Source organism: Melospiza melodia, chromosome 1 (genome assembly GCF_035770615.1).
Source record: "Melospiza melodia melodia isolate bMelMel2 chromosome 1, bMelMel2.pri, whole genome shotgun sequence".
Classification (NCBI taxonomy): Eukaryota; Metazoa; Chordata; class Aves; order Passeriformes; family Passerellidae; genus Melospiza; species Melospiza melodia.
The window spans coordinates 52,877,995-52,897,325 of NC_086194.1; the positions used below are offsets into that span (position 1 = coordinate 52,877,995).

General features: G+C 40.8%; 1 protein-coding gene across 6 annotated transcripts in view; it reads right to left on the reverse strand.

Annotated features, from left to right (window-relative positions):
- The window catches only part of HECW1 (HECT, C2 and WW domain containing E3 ubiquitin protein ligase 1), a 252,940-nt gene that overhangs the window by 65,828 nt on the left and 167,781 nt on the right, over positions 1-19,331 (reverse strand). For 3 of the 6 annotated variants that reach the window (XM_063158113.1, XM_063158099.1, XM_063158105.1), the window contains 4 exons: positions 10,201-10,343; positions 8,102-8,202; positions 5,467-6,840; positions 1,960-2,061 (listed from right to left, as the gene is read on the reverse strand). In XM_063158113.1, coding sequence (XP_063014183.1) covers positions 1,960-2,061; positions 5,467-6,840; positions 8,102-8,202; positions 10,201-10,343 — 1,720 coding nt within the window. The remainder of the gene's footprint in view (positions 1-1,959; positions 2,062-5,466; positions 6,841-8,101; positions 8,203-10,200; positions 10,344-19,331) is intronic. The other 3 variants (XM_063158121.1, XM_063158120.1, XM_063158128.1) reach the window with 3 other exon arrangements.

Genomic DNA, 19,331 nt, shown 5'->3' on the forward strand with positions numbered 1-19,331 from the left:
GATGAAATCAAGCTATTCAGAAAACTATTCAGAAGAGAAAGAAGACTGGTCAGAAGATTCTCCATGACCTAAATAAAATCAGTCAACACTGAACTTGCAGCACTGGCACATTACCTTCACCTCTACTTATAGATGGAAGCCAACATTGCACATGATAAGTAAGCCAGCTTTGATCATATAACTTGGGTTTAAAATATAAAGTTCTTTCCTTCCACATGATTGAAGACCTATTTATCTAGTATTAGGAGTTATTAAAGGCACTGAGATAGCGATGCTGGATTTAAGGAGAAGAAAAATTTCTAGATTAGGGATATGATTTTCTTTTTGAAATTACAGTAAAATTCCATGGAGAGTTTTTGGAAATCAGTTTCCTAAGTGATATTATTCAATTCAACTTCTTTTCCCACTCAAAGTTAACTTAGTACATTTATTCCTATTAAGATCAATATATTTAAACCCACAGTGTCAGCCTTTATTGTAAAAATGGTGTTATATGCTAATGTTGAAACAAAATCCTACAAAGGGATATCGCTTCTATACTTTATCATCACAGACTGCATTTCATGTCCTTACACCCTGTTGTGAAAACACTTGAGAAAACCAATGGTAGAAATACTTGCCTTTTGAGGATAACTATAAGAAAGAGGAAAAATGTATTAAATTGGTGCTGAAGAACATGGAATAGATTTACAGTAAATTCTGTTTACCTGAACTGGTGTTGGTGTGCTACCATTAAGTCATCTAATAGGGAATGTGCCCGATCCACAAAGTGTTGTGGTAAGAGTGGGAGGAAGAGAAATATTTCCCTGCTACAGAGGTAACCGTTCCCATTTCATCACTCACTGGCAAGCCACAGTGGGACTCTAAAAAGACTTTATTGGGCTGAAGGCATTTGAATCATTCACGCTACTGTGCGGCTGACGCCAGCACCGGGGCTATTTTCAGCTCAGGGAATACTGACAGCATGGTTGGCAAATGATGAATTATTTGTCAAGGGCACCATAGGCCAAATAAGTGTGTTCCCGTCTTGGGCTTTGAAGCAAACAGAGCGCTTTGTTTGTGCGCCCGGTTGCTTTTGCGCGGCCCGGCACATTTCAGGCTGCGAGATGCTGCGCTCCGCTGGAGGCGAGGGGCCGCACGATGCAGGGCACAGAGTGCGCTCTGCTGGGCACCGAACGCCAGTGCAGGAGCGGGGAAACGCCGGGAATCCTCACAGAAAAGGCTACAGAGACAAGTAAAAACAGCTCCAGCAGCTGCTTTGGTGTTAAAAATCCCGTATTATCAGGCTGCTGATCTATCACACTATTCAAAACCCTCTCACTTTTATTCAATGCAAGTGTGGGCTCCACTGCAGGGCATAATGAACACAAAGTTCACGGATTATCAAATCCAAAGACAGTATAACAAGGCCACTGCACATGAGCTGCCTTTTCCCAACTTCTGCTGGTTTGGTTCAGATTTGGACCTGTCTGTCCCAGGAGCATCCTCACTGTGAAAGGGCTGCTGCTGGACCTGCATTCAGATGTGACAGATCACAGGGACTGCCGTCCCAAACCATCTTTGAAGTTACAGAAAACCTGGAGACAAACATTACAGAAAAATCAGAGTACTCTGCTGATACACCATACAGAAAGTCTTACAGCCAGGCTTCCAGAACAACTGACAGATCCCAATCATTCAAGTCGGAACACACTGACTGGAAAAACAGAATAATATTTTCATTTCAGGGAAGAAGATGAACGAAGGCAGAGAGGGAGGTTATGGAGCTCATCCAAAACAACATGACAACATTTGAAGTCAGGATCAAATAAGGGAAACAAAAGGGCATATTGCTTGGGTTCTGGAGAATGTATATACAGAACACACAGGGCTCTTCAGAAAGACATACTGACCTCTACACTGTTTGAGTTAACAGGAAAAGCTGAAAAAATGCAATAACACAAAAAAACTAAAGCTTACTTGGTGGAAGAGGCTCATCGATAGTTGGGTAGTGATGATGGTCAGGCCTCAGAGAAGGAAGCTGGCTGACTGGCTGAGAATTATGGAGTAAAGGACAATCACCTATGGACAAGATATTCAAGACATTGACAGTCATTCACTGTTTTTACAATGTGGTTCAAAAAATGTGTTACTGTAAAACAAGTGATTATTTTAAAAATAGGTTAACCTGATGTACTAGCATCTCTGGGTATTCCTATTTTCAAGGCATTATTTTAATGAAGGCAAAATCATAAGGCAAAGAAGTATTAAAATAATGCAGTCAAGTCTCTTGAGTCAATGCTGAAGTGTTATGGGCCAGATTCTGGACTCACAGACACACAAGTGTAAGCGACAGAAGAATCAGGCTTGATCTCTGAGAAATACTGTTCATGTACAACTAAGCTCAAGCTTCTGCAGCAACTGGCAGGAACATGCAAAATCCTGGTTCCAACTTTTTACTCATTTCATCAGTGGAATAAAAGGCTAAAAGCTGCCTTGGATCTTTCTCTCCTTTTCAAAAAGATCAATGGCTGCATATGTAGACTGTATAGGCAGGATTTTGCAGTCCCTGCAAAGCAGAAGATCATCCCCTTCCATGGGTATTTTTCAAAATTCAATGAGTCCATCTTGGGTTGAAGGAGAGAGAATGAGAGAAGGACCAGAAACAGGTAGGAGACAGGTGGTAGAAGAGAAGGATAAAAGATAGTGAGATATAGTCAGGATCTGAGATAAGGAAGGAAGACCTAAGATAGAGAAGAGAGAAAGAAGAAGAAGAAGAAGCAGAAGAAGAAGAGGAAAAAGAAAAATAGTCACACAGGATACAGTGCAGAGTAAGTTTTTAAACACTAGCATTGTATATATGTCCATATATAGAATTGCTTGGATTGGAATGGACCTTAAAGATTGTCTCATTTCAATTACCCTGCCATATTTAAATATGAAATAAATGAAACCTAAGTAAATATCCAAACTCACATTCTGTTGAGAGGAACAAGTACCTTAAGATCAAGTCAATGCTCACAGAATCCTTTAAGAAACTAAGACGCTCTAGTAGGGATGAAAAAGTATTCCATACCTTAGACTTAACATGCTAAAACTTCACAGGTTCCAGAATAAAGATTCCTTCTTGCCTTGTCTCTAAAATCTTAGAAATCAGGACTATTTATCTTACTAATATTTGCATACTGTGTGGTAACAGTTTTTGACTATAACTTCCAGCTTGGCTTGTTAATACAGACACACTCCGAATTGCATAAACATAATATTTACTTGAATCAGAAAGATGCAGCTTATTGAAAAAAGATATATTAAGCTGAATGGCTCTGGTGATTCTGGAAAATTAAGCCAAATTCACTCTGTACCAGCTGGTTTAGCTCTCTTTAATGTTATAATCTTAACAGCTAGAGAATGAAGATTTTGTAAAGATCCCTAAACATATACCAATCAAATGTAAAAACAAATTTACCAAAAAAAAAAAAAATTAAATACTTTTTTCCCTTAAAAAAACCAGCCAGAATGCAGAAGCCAATTTTGTATAAAACTGTGAAAAACCTCACACCTCTCAGAAATGAGAAAAATCACTTAGATAAAAATACTCCCCCTTCTAGGTGCTCTGATGATACCGTATGGCCTGTTAAATGCCTTCATTAAACCACTTGTGTATAGGCGTATCTCACAGATGTATCTGCTGCATGTTTTGAACAGACAGCAGAGTTACATAAGTTTATGACTCAGTGCTAAAAGTCCATCTCTCACAGCCTTAGAAATTGTGCTGTTACTACAGGTGTAGCACCGACTACCAGATCACCCACCTATGTTTCTTTACTTACCTCACCACAATTGACTCTCCCCTAGTCAAGATAGTTACGCCAAGCCAGCGGGAGCATGGTAGTGTCAGTCACCTGGAGTGGGTGGAGGTGACCACGTCTACTGGATTTGTGACAGCTGCCAAGCCATGGAGCAACATGCACACTGACTGAGGCACCCCAGGGACACCAGGAGAGTGCTAAGAGCTGGGTGACCTTCAGACACACGCTCAGCTAAACAAGGCAAAGCCACCACGGACACTGCAGAGCCTCCTCTTTATGGAGGCTCAACTCTTGGTGCTGTACTGTACTGAATCCATATGCACATGACACCCTCTCCCACCACATCCCCTATCAAAAGCTCACACAGTTCAAAACACTCACCAAACCTGCACATATGATGTCACACATACACAAGCTCGTGTCCCCTTAGCTCTACTTGCATGTAAATGCTGTTCACAAGCAAAGGCTCTCGCCTGCAAGGAAGGAAGCTGGGTGTCTATGCCTGTGTACCTCTGAAAATTTAATGATTTGTACTAGATTCTGCTCTACAGACTCAATAATTCCCTAGTCCCAGCTGTCTACAAAGTGTTTACACGGGCTGGTGTAAATTTTTTCTGCAGGGGTAGGGTCTGTGGTAAAGGAGGTTGTGAGTAAATTAATTGGGAATGGAGAAGGAAAACATAGATGAATGCTTTGATTGGAGTTCCTCAGCGATACCCAAATAGGTTATCCTTCTGCTGCCATTTTAATTTGGTGTCACTTACAGAGGGAGACAGATGACTCAGAATTAGGGAGTGCAAAGACTACCTCTTGACCTTGCTGCATACTCCTGAGCTGCAGATGAGTCCTTTACTATTTCAGCTGGAGAAAAATTGTACACTAGCTCAAAAAGAGAGGAGTGATCAACTCCCCCTCTTCATGTAACTGCAGCGAGCATGAAAGGAGTTACGAAAGGGGGGACTTAAAGTAACTGTTAAGGAATTGGAAAAAACAGTACCTAAACTACAAAGGCAAAAAAATAAGTTAAATATATTCTATCTCTAGGGAAGGATACGGATATGAGAATTTTATTTAATATAGTGAAATTTCCAAAGTATCTAAGAAAAAATATAAATCTCTGTTGAGCTTCCCTATGATCTGTGATATCTGAGGTACATTTGTTTGACACTTGGAGAATTGGAACAAATGGGGCTCGAAAACTGTGTTTGCAAGAGCTTATGTATGGCTAACAAACATTTACAGAAACTGGCCCAAACCTTTATGTGGTGCAAATCAGCATATCTGCCCTTTGACAAGCACAAGCTGGTCCTCTCACTGACTATCAGAGACATGGCAGCACATCAGACATGTGATATGGAAAAATCTCAGGAAAAAAGGAATGAGTTGGTGGATGTGATAATGCTGATCTGCCACATAACTAAAGTAACTGATCTTGATTTTATAATGATGCATGTATATCTACAGTAATTCACATATATGGATCCCTACCTGATTTAGTTGGTTTTGTTGGGATTTTTAAGGACAGGCTCAATTATCCAACCCTCCCTTATATCTGGCCCAGCTCACAGCCCCTGAGTTTGTAAGAAATAAACCGTGAGCTGAAACCTCAATTATCTGATGCCTTCTGTGACATCTAGATAATCAGGGTCGCCCAGAGCACCAGTTCTCAGGATCTAACCTTCTCTTCTGCTGCTTGGACCTGCTACTGGGGTGTCTAGACCCTCTGTGGCTCTCTGTGGGTTCCCACCATGAGCTACTAGTTCATCTGGCCACTGGGAGGAGCCATCCACTTGCTCCCTGTCCAGCTCAGGGCTCTGCACTGAATCTGGCACTGACTCAAAAGCACTGTTCTCCTCCTCCTCATCATCCTGAGAGGAAAAGACCGTGCTCTCAGAAATCTTCGCGCTGTCGACGGAGGAGAAGCGCGTGTGGCTGGAGAAGCGATTGTTACTGTCGTAGCAGGAGGTGCTGTAGCACGAAGTGCTGTAGCAGGAGGTGCTGTAGCAGGAGGTGCTGTAGCAGGAGGGGCTGTAGCAGGAGGTGTCACACGCCTCACACTCGTTGTCACCATTGGGCCTGGAGCTCGACTCGCTCTCACTCCCTGTCCGGAGGGATTCCCCATCCAACAGCCCGTCATTCATGTCAGAGAGCTGCTCATCCAAGGTCCCAGGAGGCACCGTGCTCTGGCTGAAGTTCTCTTCAGCCTCGTTCTCCAGAGGCGGCTCTGCTGCCACGGTCTCACTCTCACTGACCACCTCCTTATCCATCACCTCCTTGACAGTAGACTCCTCATCGTTCTCCCTGCCATTACCACCATCTTGCTCTTCTTCCCCGTCGCTGCTCATCTGTGCCGAGGGCAGGCTGTGGAGCAGGTTGTGTATCCGTATGTAGTGTGTGCGAGGGGTCTCTGGCTCGCCGCAAGCTGAAGCTATGACTGTCTCAAGTTCAGACACAGGCAGGGAGCATGGCCTGTTTTTCCTCTTTGCTGTGGTCCTCAGCTGTAGCTTGTTGTCTTCCTCCTCCTGGGCTGAAGCCCCTTCTTCTTCTTCATCCTGACTCTTCTCTAGGTCTTTGCCAGCATGCACATCTGCACTCACCTCATCAATATCTACTGATTCTATGCTGGTCAAGACTCCACCATCTCCCTGAATACCAGAATTGACTTTGTTATTCTCCCTAACTTCAGGCTCAGGAGGAGACATGCAAGCCGTCAGATCCGACTGCTCCATGAGGTCCGTAGCACTCAAAGAAGGCAGTACTTCTCCTGGGATGGATTCCAAGGGCTCAGGAACTGGCACCGCATCAACCTCCCCATCTCCTGCTAGCTCTTCATTTAAGCTGTTCTGGTTGACTTCCCCAGGTGGTTTGACAGCCCCTGGGCTATCGACACTGTTCACACTGTATCCATTTAGCTGTTCTGGAGCTGCACTTTCTGAGGTCACTGTGTTGATGCATGGAGGCTCACCGAGGCTTTCCTCCGTGGGGTTGTTCACAGGGCTTTCCGGGAGGTCAGCTGGCTCAGGATCTGCACTAATGGAGACCTCTTCATCATCTGTATGAGACAGGAAAAGGAATTACTTACTCTTTTAACAAGAAGTGTTGACTGAACCAGAGCGTTGGCTGTGGGGGCACAAGCATCCACAGCAATCTGAGAAAATTAAAAGCATAAATTACAGTCTGAAATGAGTAGGCAACCGAACAACTATAAAGAAGTGCTGAGGTTTTTTTGCTAGGCAGTCTTTGTACATTGGATTTAATAATGGGTTTACTCATGGTGGTAATCTGTATGCAGCACCCTGCCTCCTTGCAGCATTACCTGAAGGTAACACCTTCTTGAACCTTCTCCTTGAGCCAAAATGGCATCAGAGGAATACTGTGGGAATCAGGGAAGTCTTCTCTGAGATTTTAATAATGCTCTTCTTGTCACATTGAAGCTGGCAAGACTCCACAACAGAGAACAGACAAAAAACTGTGTTTGTCACCCCTGAAAGGCAAAAACTTCCCCCAAAGACCCCTTGACATGATCCTCATCTGTACCACCTCCTCTCACATGTCAAACAACCTGGGCTCTTTCATGCCATTCAAATAGTCAAAGAGAGAAATCAGGGTTTTCCAGCAAGTGAAAAGCAATGATTTCCAGCTACTAATGCAGCTGTTGTTTGGCTTGACAAACTGTAAGCAGAGAGGGCAGAGAGCCTGAGAAGCAAAGAGTCCCTGAGAAATACTGTTGAGACTGTGACACAAAAACCAAAATTTAACCTTAGGCAATCATGACAGTCACTTCCAAATTACTACAAGAGAACACAAACCAAAACCAAACCAAGAGGGAGGCAAGAAGTGGGACATAGAATTATTTTTTGTTTTACTTTTTTCATTAAAAATAATTAAATTGAGAAATTTTCTAATAATCTTTGGTATTACATTCTCCATTTTTACTTTTGAAGTGCTCAAATGCAGATGACTACAAATAGCACCCCGTATAACACTTTCACTAGGGCAGGTGACAGAGAAGCAGATGAGACTTCAGTTTTCCACTCTCTTTTCTCCCAGTGATGTGGTGGAGTATTTGGAACAGTCAATAACAGGGGTATATGAGACACCAGTAGCTCTGTCCTAAGGGGAAAGAGGGAAGAAATTGTGACTCACGATGCATCCTGTGATGCAGGACTTTATGCACTTCCCTTTGCTCATGACTGTACCTAAAGTCCCAGAACAGCCAGGAATTAATGCAGATTTCTGAAGAGAAAGAATGCAAACAAACAAAGAAAAATTCTAGAAATCTAGATAAATGATGGGTTAAGACTGAGAATTACCTGGATGGATGGAAGAAGTTATCTCAAATCGGAACTGCAGCTGGCCACTGACATGATCTGTAGGAAGTCTGCGACCCAGAGTGTAGCTTACAACCCTGTCCCTGAAAGAAAACAAATATTGTCACAATAGACTATAACCTACCCTATGTCTACTGTGCATAGATACATCTGCTGTGTCCTACAAAAATCCATATTAAAATACATAAAGGCTATTCATCCCAGCCATGAGGGCATGTTGACTTGCATACAAGAGAACAAATGGCAGAGGAGAGGACAATGTCTTCAATTACAATGGAACAGCTGAGTAAGTGAGTAAGACAGGCTGCTGGGACACACAAGCACGTATGTATAAATATTGAGAGAACGGTGGGAATGAAACTTCTGCAGCATGGGTATGAAAATAGCGACATGGGAAGCAAACAACTCCCACTTCAGCTATTGTAACGAGAATTTGCTTCCCTAGAGATCTGACCATCTACCTTTTCATAGAACCTCACATTTCTGTATTTTCATCCCTTCACCATGTCCATCAAACTCAGCTTTCCTGTTCTTGTTTACCAAACCCTGTGCAGGCCAGTCCCCGCATACCACCTTCTCTGTCTAAACTGGCTGAGTGACTGCTCTTCATCTCTTTCCACCCCTCTTACCTCTATGAAGCTGAAATATCAGGAGAACACCTTCCTGACAAGGTTGATCAATGACTCCATTCTGTTCTTGTGCAGGTCCCTCCCTTTGCCACACTTCATCCACCCCTCAGAACAGAATGAAACTATAGAAGAGATTAACTTCCCAGCTGCCCACAATGAGGCTGAATCAATCTTTGCAAAGCATATCTTGAGTGTAACGGGTTCACTAAATAGTAATATTTATACATCTTTTGAAAGAAACATAGTTCACCTCCAGTTGAGCCAAATATACTTGCTAGTACAGTTTCACATGCATCAGAAACTCATATAAATGAGACAACCTTGGGATTTGCGTACAACCTCTTTGAACTTGTGCACATACTTCTCACTGAGCTTGCCTGAGATTTAAATGCCACTACGGTATTAAAACTGAGCCAGATCTAGAGCAGGTTGGAGGCACTGCTCTTGGCAAAGTACATCCTTAGATAGACAGTGTTTACAACAAGGAAGTAAAATAGGAAGTTATAATCAGAAGATGATGAGAAATCTCATACAGAGGAAAGCCAGTGATACCAGTTACAGAGTTCTACCTTCCCAAAGCTGTTCTTATCCATCTGGTTTCTAAAAAGCTACTCTATCTTTACTTGAGAAACAGGGAAGTAGCTTAGTCCCTTCTGGTAGATTCAGCTGTCAATATCACAGCCAGTTTCTGAACCAGCTGTTCAAAAACACTTCCAACAAGCTCATCTTCCTGCTGCTCTGCTGAATTGAGATCCAATTATCAGAAATGCCTTCTTGGAAACTGCATTGCATATGCTTTCCTCAGAAGATGATTCTTTTTCTCCCTTGCTCTTCAAGGTCTGAACATTACAGGCTTAGAGACAGCTTTTTGGCTTTTTCTGATTACTATCCATCTTCCTTAAATTGGTTTGTGTTATTTTGGCAGCATACACTTTCCCAGGACTTTCATGCAATGGGGAAGCAGGGCAGCGCTTGTGAGCTCAAGGTTGTTCCTTGGCAGCAGGGTAGGGTCAGAAAGCATTAGTTACAACATGCCACGTATATATTTTTATAATATTTCCTCTTTCCAGAAATTTAAAAGAGAAGAAACAGATCTGGCATGTTTTTAGCCCATAGGTAATTCCCTGAAACATGAAAACAGCCTGCTAATAACATTAAAAGAATATTCAAATTGAAAATATTGCACTCTCCAAATTCGCAGCCATGATACACAAAAAACATTTTCTTTCCTAAATGCCAGCTCTCACTTTTCAAAACACCACGCGTACGGTTATGGAGGGAATTCTGTCCGGCCCATAGTCCTATAAAGTCTAATTAAAACCAACATCATTTATCAGACAAGCGTCAGTTTAATAACTTCCCCTCAACATCATTATATTGCAATAATGATGTATCACCAGGGACTTCAGAACAGCAACACACTCTTTGAACAATGCAAGCAGCAGCATTTACCCTATGGCATGTCTTTCCAAGAGGCGCTGAACCGGCATGGAGAGCTTTCCCAGGAAACGCTTGATGATTGGTCGGCTCTTTGCAAATTTGTCTTTAACTTCTATTTCCAGGACATCCGTGGGCAGGGAGACAAAGCTGAATTGCTGAAATAAAAGAAGGGCGCAGAACAATAAGCTGGTGGCTGGGCCACAGCAACACAGAGTACTACAGCTGAGAGGAACACCTCTGCACAGAGATGTGAGCACCTAGTGAGGTGAATGATACGTGATCACTCTTTTCAGGTAGATTGTTTTGAAATACCTCCTTTTCTATTCATCTATGCCCCAGCTTAAAAAGGAAGAACTCTGAAAATTCTATTTATCTGGATCAGTCTACTACCCTGGTTCAAGCCACAGTTTCACAAAGAGCTCAACCAGCAGGAAAGCCACGGCACAGGCCACTTTCACAAACAATAATGAGAAAAAGAGGAACAGCACCATCTAAAACTGCTCCTGTCACCAAGTACATTGAAATGTGTTGACTGCTGTCTCAGCTGGTCTGGTCATAAGAACATCTATTTGTCAGTAATGTTTCAGTAAGCTTTTAGAGACTGTGTGCATGCACATCTGGGATAGGAACAAGGAGAGTGATATTTTAGGTTACAGGAACAAGCATGAGAGCATTAGGGCACCTGCAGATGTCTAGATGTCCCAAAGGTCAATTTAAAAATAGTAGTGAGGAGGAAATATATTCGGTAACTTGGCTTTGCTTTCTCCTAGACTGGCTAAATTCAGTACAGGTGTGAAGCTGGTGACACAGGTCACAATAATTTTTCCAAACATCTGCTGCTACTAGAATATAATCAATCAAAAAAGCACATTTGTGCTGTGGTGCACAATAGCAGGAAAACTGTCAAACCACTTCACCTGAGAGGTCAGTATTGATCTGAAAGACAGCTTCTGTGTTAAGTGAATATTGAGATGGATGAAAGGACTTTTCTAGCTTTCCCCCTGCCAAACCCAATCTCCACAACAGATTCATTCTCTGGGTTACGAAGACCTGCAGTTATAGCCCTAAATCACTCGCTCTATTGAATCATGGTCTAATTCAGAGATGCTTAGTTTAAATGGCTTCAAGTGAAACCAACGTGAGTGGGACATCCTGTTAATCAAACCCTGCAAAAATGTCATTAATCAGAGAAGAACAATTCAACTGAGCTAAAGTGTTATTTTGTTCTTGCTTTCTTCTACATCTTTGCAACAGGCTAGCAATTAAGATAAATGCACCAAACAGGAGAACCTGAATTCCCCATGTATACACAAAGTTGCCTTAAAAAATAAGTTGTCTTACTATTACTGTTTCACCTGCTAAAAACCTTGAGTAACTACCAGTTCTTGACACTTGAAAGCAGAAGAGGGGAATTAACTTTAAAATGAATTATTGTGGCATAGAACAATTTGCCATTTAATGAATTCTCCTTTTTTGTGCTGTTGACTCCTACATTGTAAGTATAGTCTCTGTGGGGTGGAGCACGCACACGCACAGGTAGAAAGAGAACTGTCCCCAAGTGAAAAGCAAAATGTAGGTTTAATGATCTGAATCTCCTGAGGTCAATAATATATTGTCTTGTGGTGCGACTCTGAAGGAAATCATAATCTGCATGGAAATTTATTTTCATAGTATCACGTGGAACCAAGCCTGATAGCTCCTTCCTTGCACAGGACACATATTGACCTTTTCCAGAGCAGTAATCAGCAACTGAGCAGTGTGGACCCAAGCAGCAAGATGTATTGGAATCAGCCAAAGAAAATGTCCCTGTTCCCTTGAACAGCTGTGCCTCAAGACATACAAACACCAGAATATTCCATAAAAAGTGTAAAATCCAATTGTGTTCAGATTCCATCACCGGCCAAACTGTTGCACTTTGGTATACCAAGACTGCCCTGGGACCAGGCCCTGGTCCATCATCACAGCTCCCAAATGTTTCCTCTAGAAGCATGTTCTCACTCATAAAATCAGCAGCATTTTGCAAACACAGTTAAGCCTTTAAGACCAGAAGTGTCCTGTGGCAGAGCTCAAAGGCTTTGCCACTTGCAGGCAACTGCAGTTTGACACCAAAAGTGAACTCACTGAAATGGGTTTGGACACAGCTTGTAAAACAGTGATAATTTTACATAATTCAGTTTTCCATTATCTAAGAAGTTGCTCCTGCTGTTGCTCTCATCTAGTTTGATTCTTATCGGGCAAGATTTTTCTAAGGCACTCTCTGACTGCAGGTGCCTCAGGCACTGAAAATCCAAAAGGAGCATTGGATTTTCATGCCATCCATGCCATCCACACTGAAAATCCAAAAGGAATCATTGCTTGTAGAACAAATGGGCATCTAGCCCTCTGAAAAAAACGGATCACAGCGAAACACCTTGGTTTGAGAACTCAGAGACTTACAAATGCATTTTCAAAAACCACAAATCACTTTTGAAAACATCTTTCTTATGACACTTAATGATTGGAATGTAGTCTTTGGATGTGGAAGCAAATCACCATCAAATCCTAGTTTCCCTCTTGTCCTTCACCATCTTTTCTGACAAGTGCCAGACCCTGTACCTTAGCCACAAAATATTGATTGTACTTGCACCGTTCAAAGCCTTGGCCTCTACTATCCTGTCTGTCTGGAAGAGAAAGGACTCTGTGTTTCACGATATTATCCAACATAACTAACATAAATACTAATATATTACTGATGGAACAAATTAAATCCTCTTTTTCCCTAATATTTGCCAATTATCACGCAGCGGCCAGTTTGTGAAAATGAAAGCATAAGCTTCACATCTAAGTTAAAAAAAAAAAAAACCAAACCCAAAATCCCAGACAAAGGAAAACAAAACAGCCCCACCATATCCCCAAGTCCCCCAACCCCCAAACAAACACCCAAACAAAAAGATATTGATTATAAATTCTGCAGTACCCTTGGGTTAACACTCAGGGATGTCGTGATTAATAATTCATCCCAAGGAGGGGTAAAAAAGGAGGTTGTAAAATCACAAGAGAGATAAAAGTCAACTGTCTTCAGGAGGAGGGAAGTTTGATGCTTCTAACACATGCCCAGAAACTTCACCATTGATAACCAAAAGAGCTGCATTTTAAGAACAAGTCTGCTGACATTTTTTTATTTTACTATTACTATTTTTAATGTAAGTCCTCTGTTATTTGGAACTTTTCTTATTCTTAAATCAGTGTTACAGAATTAAGTCAGAAGTTCAGCTTTCACATTTGAAAAAGTATAATACTCATAATTGCAGAGGAAAAGCAAGACTACAAAAACTATAGCATAATAAGCCCAAGTATACTATTTTAAAAATGCTTCTGATTTTTTTGACAGTCATTACCTGAAGCCAGATTCTTTTATCTTTTTCATCTGGCATTGACTACTGAGTATTTTCTTTCACAATATAAACCAGCAATCTTTACCCTAAATATTTTCACTGGGGCCACAGCTCACTTTGTGGGCTTGTTCATTGGTTGCTTTAATTCTTCCCAACAAAAGTTTAAGTCTTTTGAATCACAACCACTAGTGCAAACCCTGCAAGACTGGTCAAGAACTTCATGGAACCTGCTGCAATACAAAGTCACTAAACTAAATTTTACACAGAGACTAACTGTAGAGGAGTATACTGCAGTTTACATAAATGGGCATTCTTTTCCCATAGTCAAAAACAAAGTGAAAGTATAATTTCTGGCAGTTTTTAAATTTTAATGTCATGCCCAAAGCTTTAGACTCTCCAGCTGTTCAGAGTTACACCAAACTTGACAACAGCCTCATGGAAGTGGTTTGTGACTGTCTGAGCCTTTCTTTTACTCAAATAAAAAAATATCTCAAAGGAAGTAATGGATTTCAAGGTGGCAACTCATCTACCAGAATAGCTACAGTTTCAAGTCCAAAGACCAAGAAGAAAACTTTGTCTAATGACTGATTATGTGTTCATTTGGATAACAGCAGACAACAGCAATTGTAAATAAATCACAATTTATTTAAGTGATTATAAGAACTTGAAGTTTTCACTTGATCCATAACCAAAATTAAAGTAAAATACATTATATAAAATGTAGGGAACAAAACTCTTGCAAGTAATGGGCAGACCACAGATTTATATATCATCTACAGCAGTCAGTGGATGAGCAGGTAACAAACAAGAAGTTAAATCTCTATTCCCTGATTAGCCCAAGCCAGTAACTACCAGTGCATTGCCCTGTTTATTTTTACAGCCACCTTGCTGTAAAATCTCAAATTCTTTTAATTTGAGTTGATACATGACACATGACACAGCACACTCCACGAAGGAGACAGCAGACTGCCTCAGCAGAGGGCCTGGCCCTAGAAATAGCTTCTGACCCCACCTTGTCAATGTGGTATCTGATCCTTATCAGCTAGGGATGCAAGAGCTCTCCTTTATAGGAAAGATGAGGAGGTCCTCCACTGAAAGGACAAGGTAGTGAACCAGCTGCCCTTGCATTTGGAAGAATCTCAGATTGAAAACCCCCATAACTTAGAGGCTTTGGGAAAGAGTCAAAACCCTCCAGAGGGGAAATTTTTTTATTTTCCTCTAGAAATGCAGTAGGACTGTTAGAAGAAATAGCTGTCTGTCAGGTGGATTCTTAAAAAGAAGTTACAATCAGAAAGTCTGAACACAAGCAATGATTGACAATCCCTGGTATACTGGGGAAAAATAGTACTTGTGACCTGCAGAAAGGAGGCCTTGGGGAGGCTGATGTTTCCTAACCTCTGGAATGACTTGGCCATGTCTGCATTAGGAAGATTTATGGTACAATGTGAGTGGATCTGGAGAGCAAAGCAGCTGGTGCTCTGCACCTGACTAACACATCCAGACATGTTGCAAGGGTTTTACCATGAAGTGACTCCAGGCTGGTGCCCTGGATTGAGTTCATTCCCATTTATTGTCTGAAAAGTGCTTGGTGAACTCCTGGAGCACATCTGTTCACTTCCCTTCTGCTGAGAGTAACTGAGTTCATGCACTTCTGGAATGACAAGAAGCGTCTTTAGTGGGGAGAGCAGAAGATTTGCTTTGAAATGGATCTCTTGAATGGAACACAAATACTATTATAGACAAATCCAGAGAATTGCTACGAACCATGATCAATAGAACAAGTTAGTATGTGTATTATTTTCCCAATGTCTTCTTCAATTATTTCATTTTTAGGGTGTAATTGCATCTCTCTGGAATTATGATGTCTGGGAGAAAACAGACTTGCTCTAGATGCAAAATCATTTCATCTCTCTACTTTCCCCACTTCTTCAGCCATTTGTCAATGCCTGTCCCACTTGCTACAGTGGCAAGAGATGCAATGATGCTTTGTTCCTACACATTTAATGCAAAGAGGGAGTAGAGGACAGTAGAGAGAGATCATTTTAATTCCTCACTAACAGAAGAGCTGCAGCATTATAGCACAACTTATTACACACCGAGAGAATCTGTACCAGGCTCATCCTTAAAATGCTCCTGCCAATGGAAAACCTTAAGTTGATATTTTCTCAGGCATCAAAAATCAATAGGGTATAATTAATTATTTGCACAGAAATACAGAAATGGAGGGAGAGTAAAGAGCAAAAGTGGCATGATAAAGAAAATCACAGCAACATATTGACATGTTAACTCTTCTTGGGTTAAGCAGTGCATCATCAATTTTGGCTCCAGTCATTAATAAGTCATTAGGATTCTCCTTTCATTTACACAGATTTTACACAGCTGCCTCCAGCAGATTCACTCTCACAGAGACACAAATCAGAATCAAAGCTACCTAGAATCAGCTGAGACTTTCATACTCTCACACTATCTCAATTATCTAAATGTATATCTGATTTTACATTACTGCTGGCATCTTCAAGCACAATCTGTAAACACTGTAGTAAACACCACTGAAAGAGTTTCAGACAGTAACCTACTTTTCAGTGCCTATTTGCTTCCAGGCTCAGCAATGGTGTTACAGACACAGATGATTAATTTAATTAATGTGAACAGATCTTGAGGGGACCTTAATGCATGACATATAAGGTAAAGAACAAAGGCCCATGCTAATGCTGACCTGGCAGAATACATCTATATCCATTTATAAGAGAATAGAACCACTTCCAGACTTTGGAATAGTTTTCATAGAAAGCCAGCTACTGGTGATGATTCGTTTCCATGTTTTATTTTTACCAAATTTGTTTGCATCCCTGAATACAGATGGATCCCAGTGACTCAATAGCACTATCAAGGAAATTGCTGAAATGAACAGACCATGTCCATTAGCATCAATCAGACAAGTTATGGGCAAGTCAAATTCTTTTAAAACCATCAGTATAATAATTGGTAGACAGTATAATAAAGTCAGTATAATAAAGATAGATAGATTAATACACTGGTGACAGGAAGAATTGGGCTCTTGATTTGGAGTTGAATAAGCAATAGAATTAAAAATAAAATTTATTTCTGATATCCTTCATGTACAGGGTTGATACAAGCAGAAGTAAATCTTAAAAGGCTGTGAATTATATTTGAGGGATGAAGATAAATTTATTCTTTCAGCTGAATATTTCATTAGTGGGTTTTGTTTCAAATACTCCAATGAAACCATTACAGTCTTACTGCACACACCACTTTCTGTCTGTATTACTCTGTTCTTCATTCAAAAACCTACTCTACATATCATTATTTTCCCATATAAAATTACTTTGCACCAACAGCTGGATAAGCTCATCAAGAATTCCAATTTCTTAAGCTTTCTACAGTAATCCTCAGTGACAAGACAAAATACTGCAGACTCAGTATTGCCAAGGGCAGAGCTCCACTGCTGCTGTGGGTGGGGACATGCCTTTTCCTACTATGAGAGACTGCTGGAGCACAGCAGAGACTGCAGGGGGACAAATCCAATGCACTTCTTTATTATTATGGCATGGCACAATTGTTGGGGTTTTTTTTCCCTACCATAAAAGGGATTCACATAAATGCACACATTGATTTTCTAAAGCCTGATTCATTCCTTTCTACTGAACTCCTTCCAAGTCAGATAGGGCCTTCAGAAAATTAGCTTTCTGGGCTTCTCCCTCAGATTCATCTCAGAATTGACTACAAATTTATTAGCACACCAAATACTGAAAATATTTGGAGACTCTCATCATGAGTAGTATACCAAGCCAGCAAGACTGATAGTCTTCTAGATGCAGAAGTTGTAAGTAAAATACAGTTCTAGAAGAATAACATCCTAAAAAAAATCTAGATGATTTTTCACACCACAACCCATTCCTGAAGAAGCTAAAGTTGTCTTGGGCTTTGACACTTCAATCATCAACAGATCTTAAAATCTCTAGCTGTAAAGCTACAGCTTGTCTGTATAGTCAAACAATGTTTTACTCTTTACCTGGACGTGTGTGCAGAAATGTTATACAGGGAAGCTACCACTCACAAGGCTTCACTCAGTCCTGATGATACCTTTGGTGAAACTCATACGAAATTCAGGATCTGGATTTGACTTCACCTGCATATTGTTTTCATGCTTAGGTGTGAAGGCCTCCAAGGTCCTACAGCATATTCTTTTGTATTTGGCAGTAGAAGGGAGAAAAGCTTATCCAGGCTAAACAATAAGGAATTCAGTCAGTGTGATGTTTCTGTTGCTTTTGTTTTGGTCTTCTGTTGAAATTATAGAAGGCTTCTGTAAGGCCATGGTAGGGCTGACAGCATTCTAGTGTTCTGAATATTAGATCAAAATCAGATCAAGCACAACCCACTTTAGTGTAAATTTATACTGTTGATTCAAATATATAAAACATCTTCTTCAATGGTTTTACTCTGCTCTGGAAAGACTCAGCTTTGGTCAAGCATCCCTTGCTTGTATGACTCTAGGTTTGTGCTACACTAGGTAGCACCCATTTTATCAGCCAACATAAAGCCTCTAGAGAGGAACAGAGCTTACATAAACCCCTTCCTGCCTGATCTGGCTATTTTGGCAAACATTTTTCAGTCCCAGAACTGCTGGGTGGTCTATTACATAGCACTTCAGCATTCAGGATAACAGAATCATTGCCCAAGTTATAACTGTGCATCAAGAAAAGCAGTCACACACCAGCACTCAGAGTCAGTTGCATCTTGGCATTCCTGCAGGCAGCATCCAAACTCAGTGCTTCTATCACTGATGATGGCCTGCACTACTGAAGCCACTTCCCACTGGTGCTCAAGCCCCTGAGTGCTTCCTTCCACTGATTTTGCATTGGTAATCTCAAGAGACAGCTTACGTGAGAAATTATTCAAGTGCAATATTTTTGAAAGGTTGTGAGTTATCTGAGGTGCAGAGAGCATGAAAATCCTGTACATCTGTGTATCAGATCTGACATACTAACTGCTAGTTGTTAAGCGCTCTTGCTCTCTGCTTATTCACATCAATTAATTCACTAGTGAAATGTGGCTGTCTTCAGAGTGATTCCAAACACTCTTTTGTCTCAACTATATTTTAATAGTGTTTGTAAAAGCTGAGGCAAAGAAACAAGGAGTGGAACCACAGGAAGTTGAGATTGTTTTAACATAGTAGTGGGCTCCCATTTTAGGGCAATCTACTCCTCCCGAGTTAGATTACTGGAGTTGAAATTCAATGTGTTATTTAACAGATGACATTCCTACTACTTTAAGTGTGCTGAGCGGTTGCATCAGCCAATTTTTATCATCATCTCATTGGCCATTCCTCAGAGCTCTCCTTCCACTCACTAGTAAATAAAACAAGAATTGAGGAAACATTCTGCTCAAGCTGCCATAGTTAAGAAAGAAATACCATAAATACATCTAAGTCAAGTCCAGAAACCTTAAGTACTTTATCTGCGAAACCATAGAATTTCCTATCAAGTTGGAGGTATGTGAACTACTTTTTAAACCACTTTGCTTTGTTCCTGTGATCTATTACTTGTCTGAGCTGTGTATCACTTCACTGATTTCTGAAAAATTAAATCTTTTTAAATGAGCTGCTTCCAAACAACATGACAGCACATATATTGTTTCAATATGAAGCAATATGGAAATATTGTTATTATTTTTCATGTGTCATTAGTGTCATTATTTTTCTACTATCTATATTAGAAGATAAGCATCCATCCTTCTCAATTCCGTTAC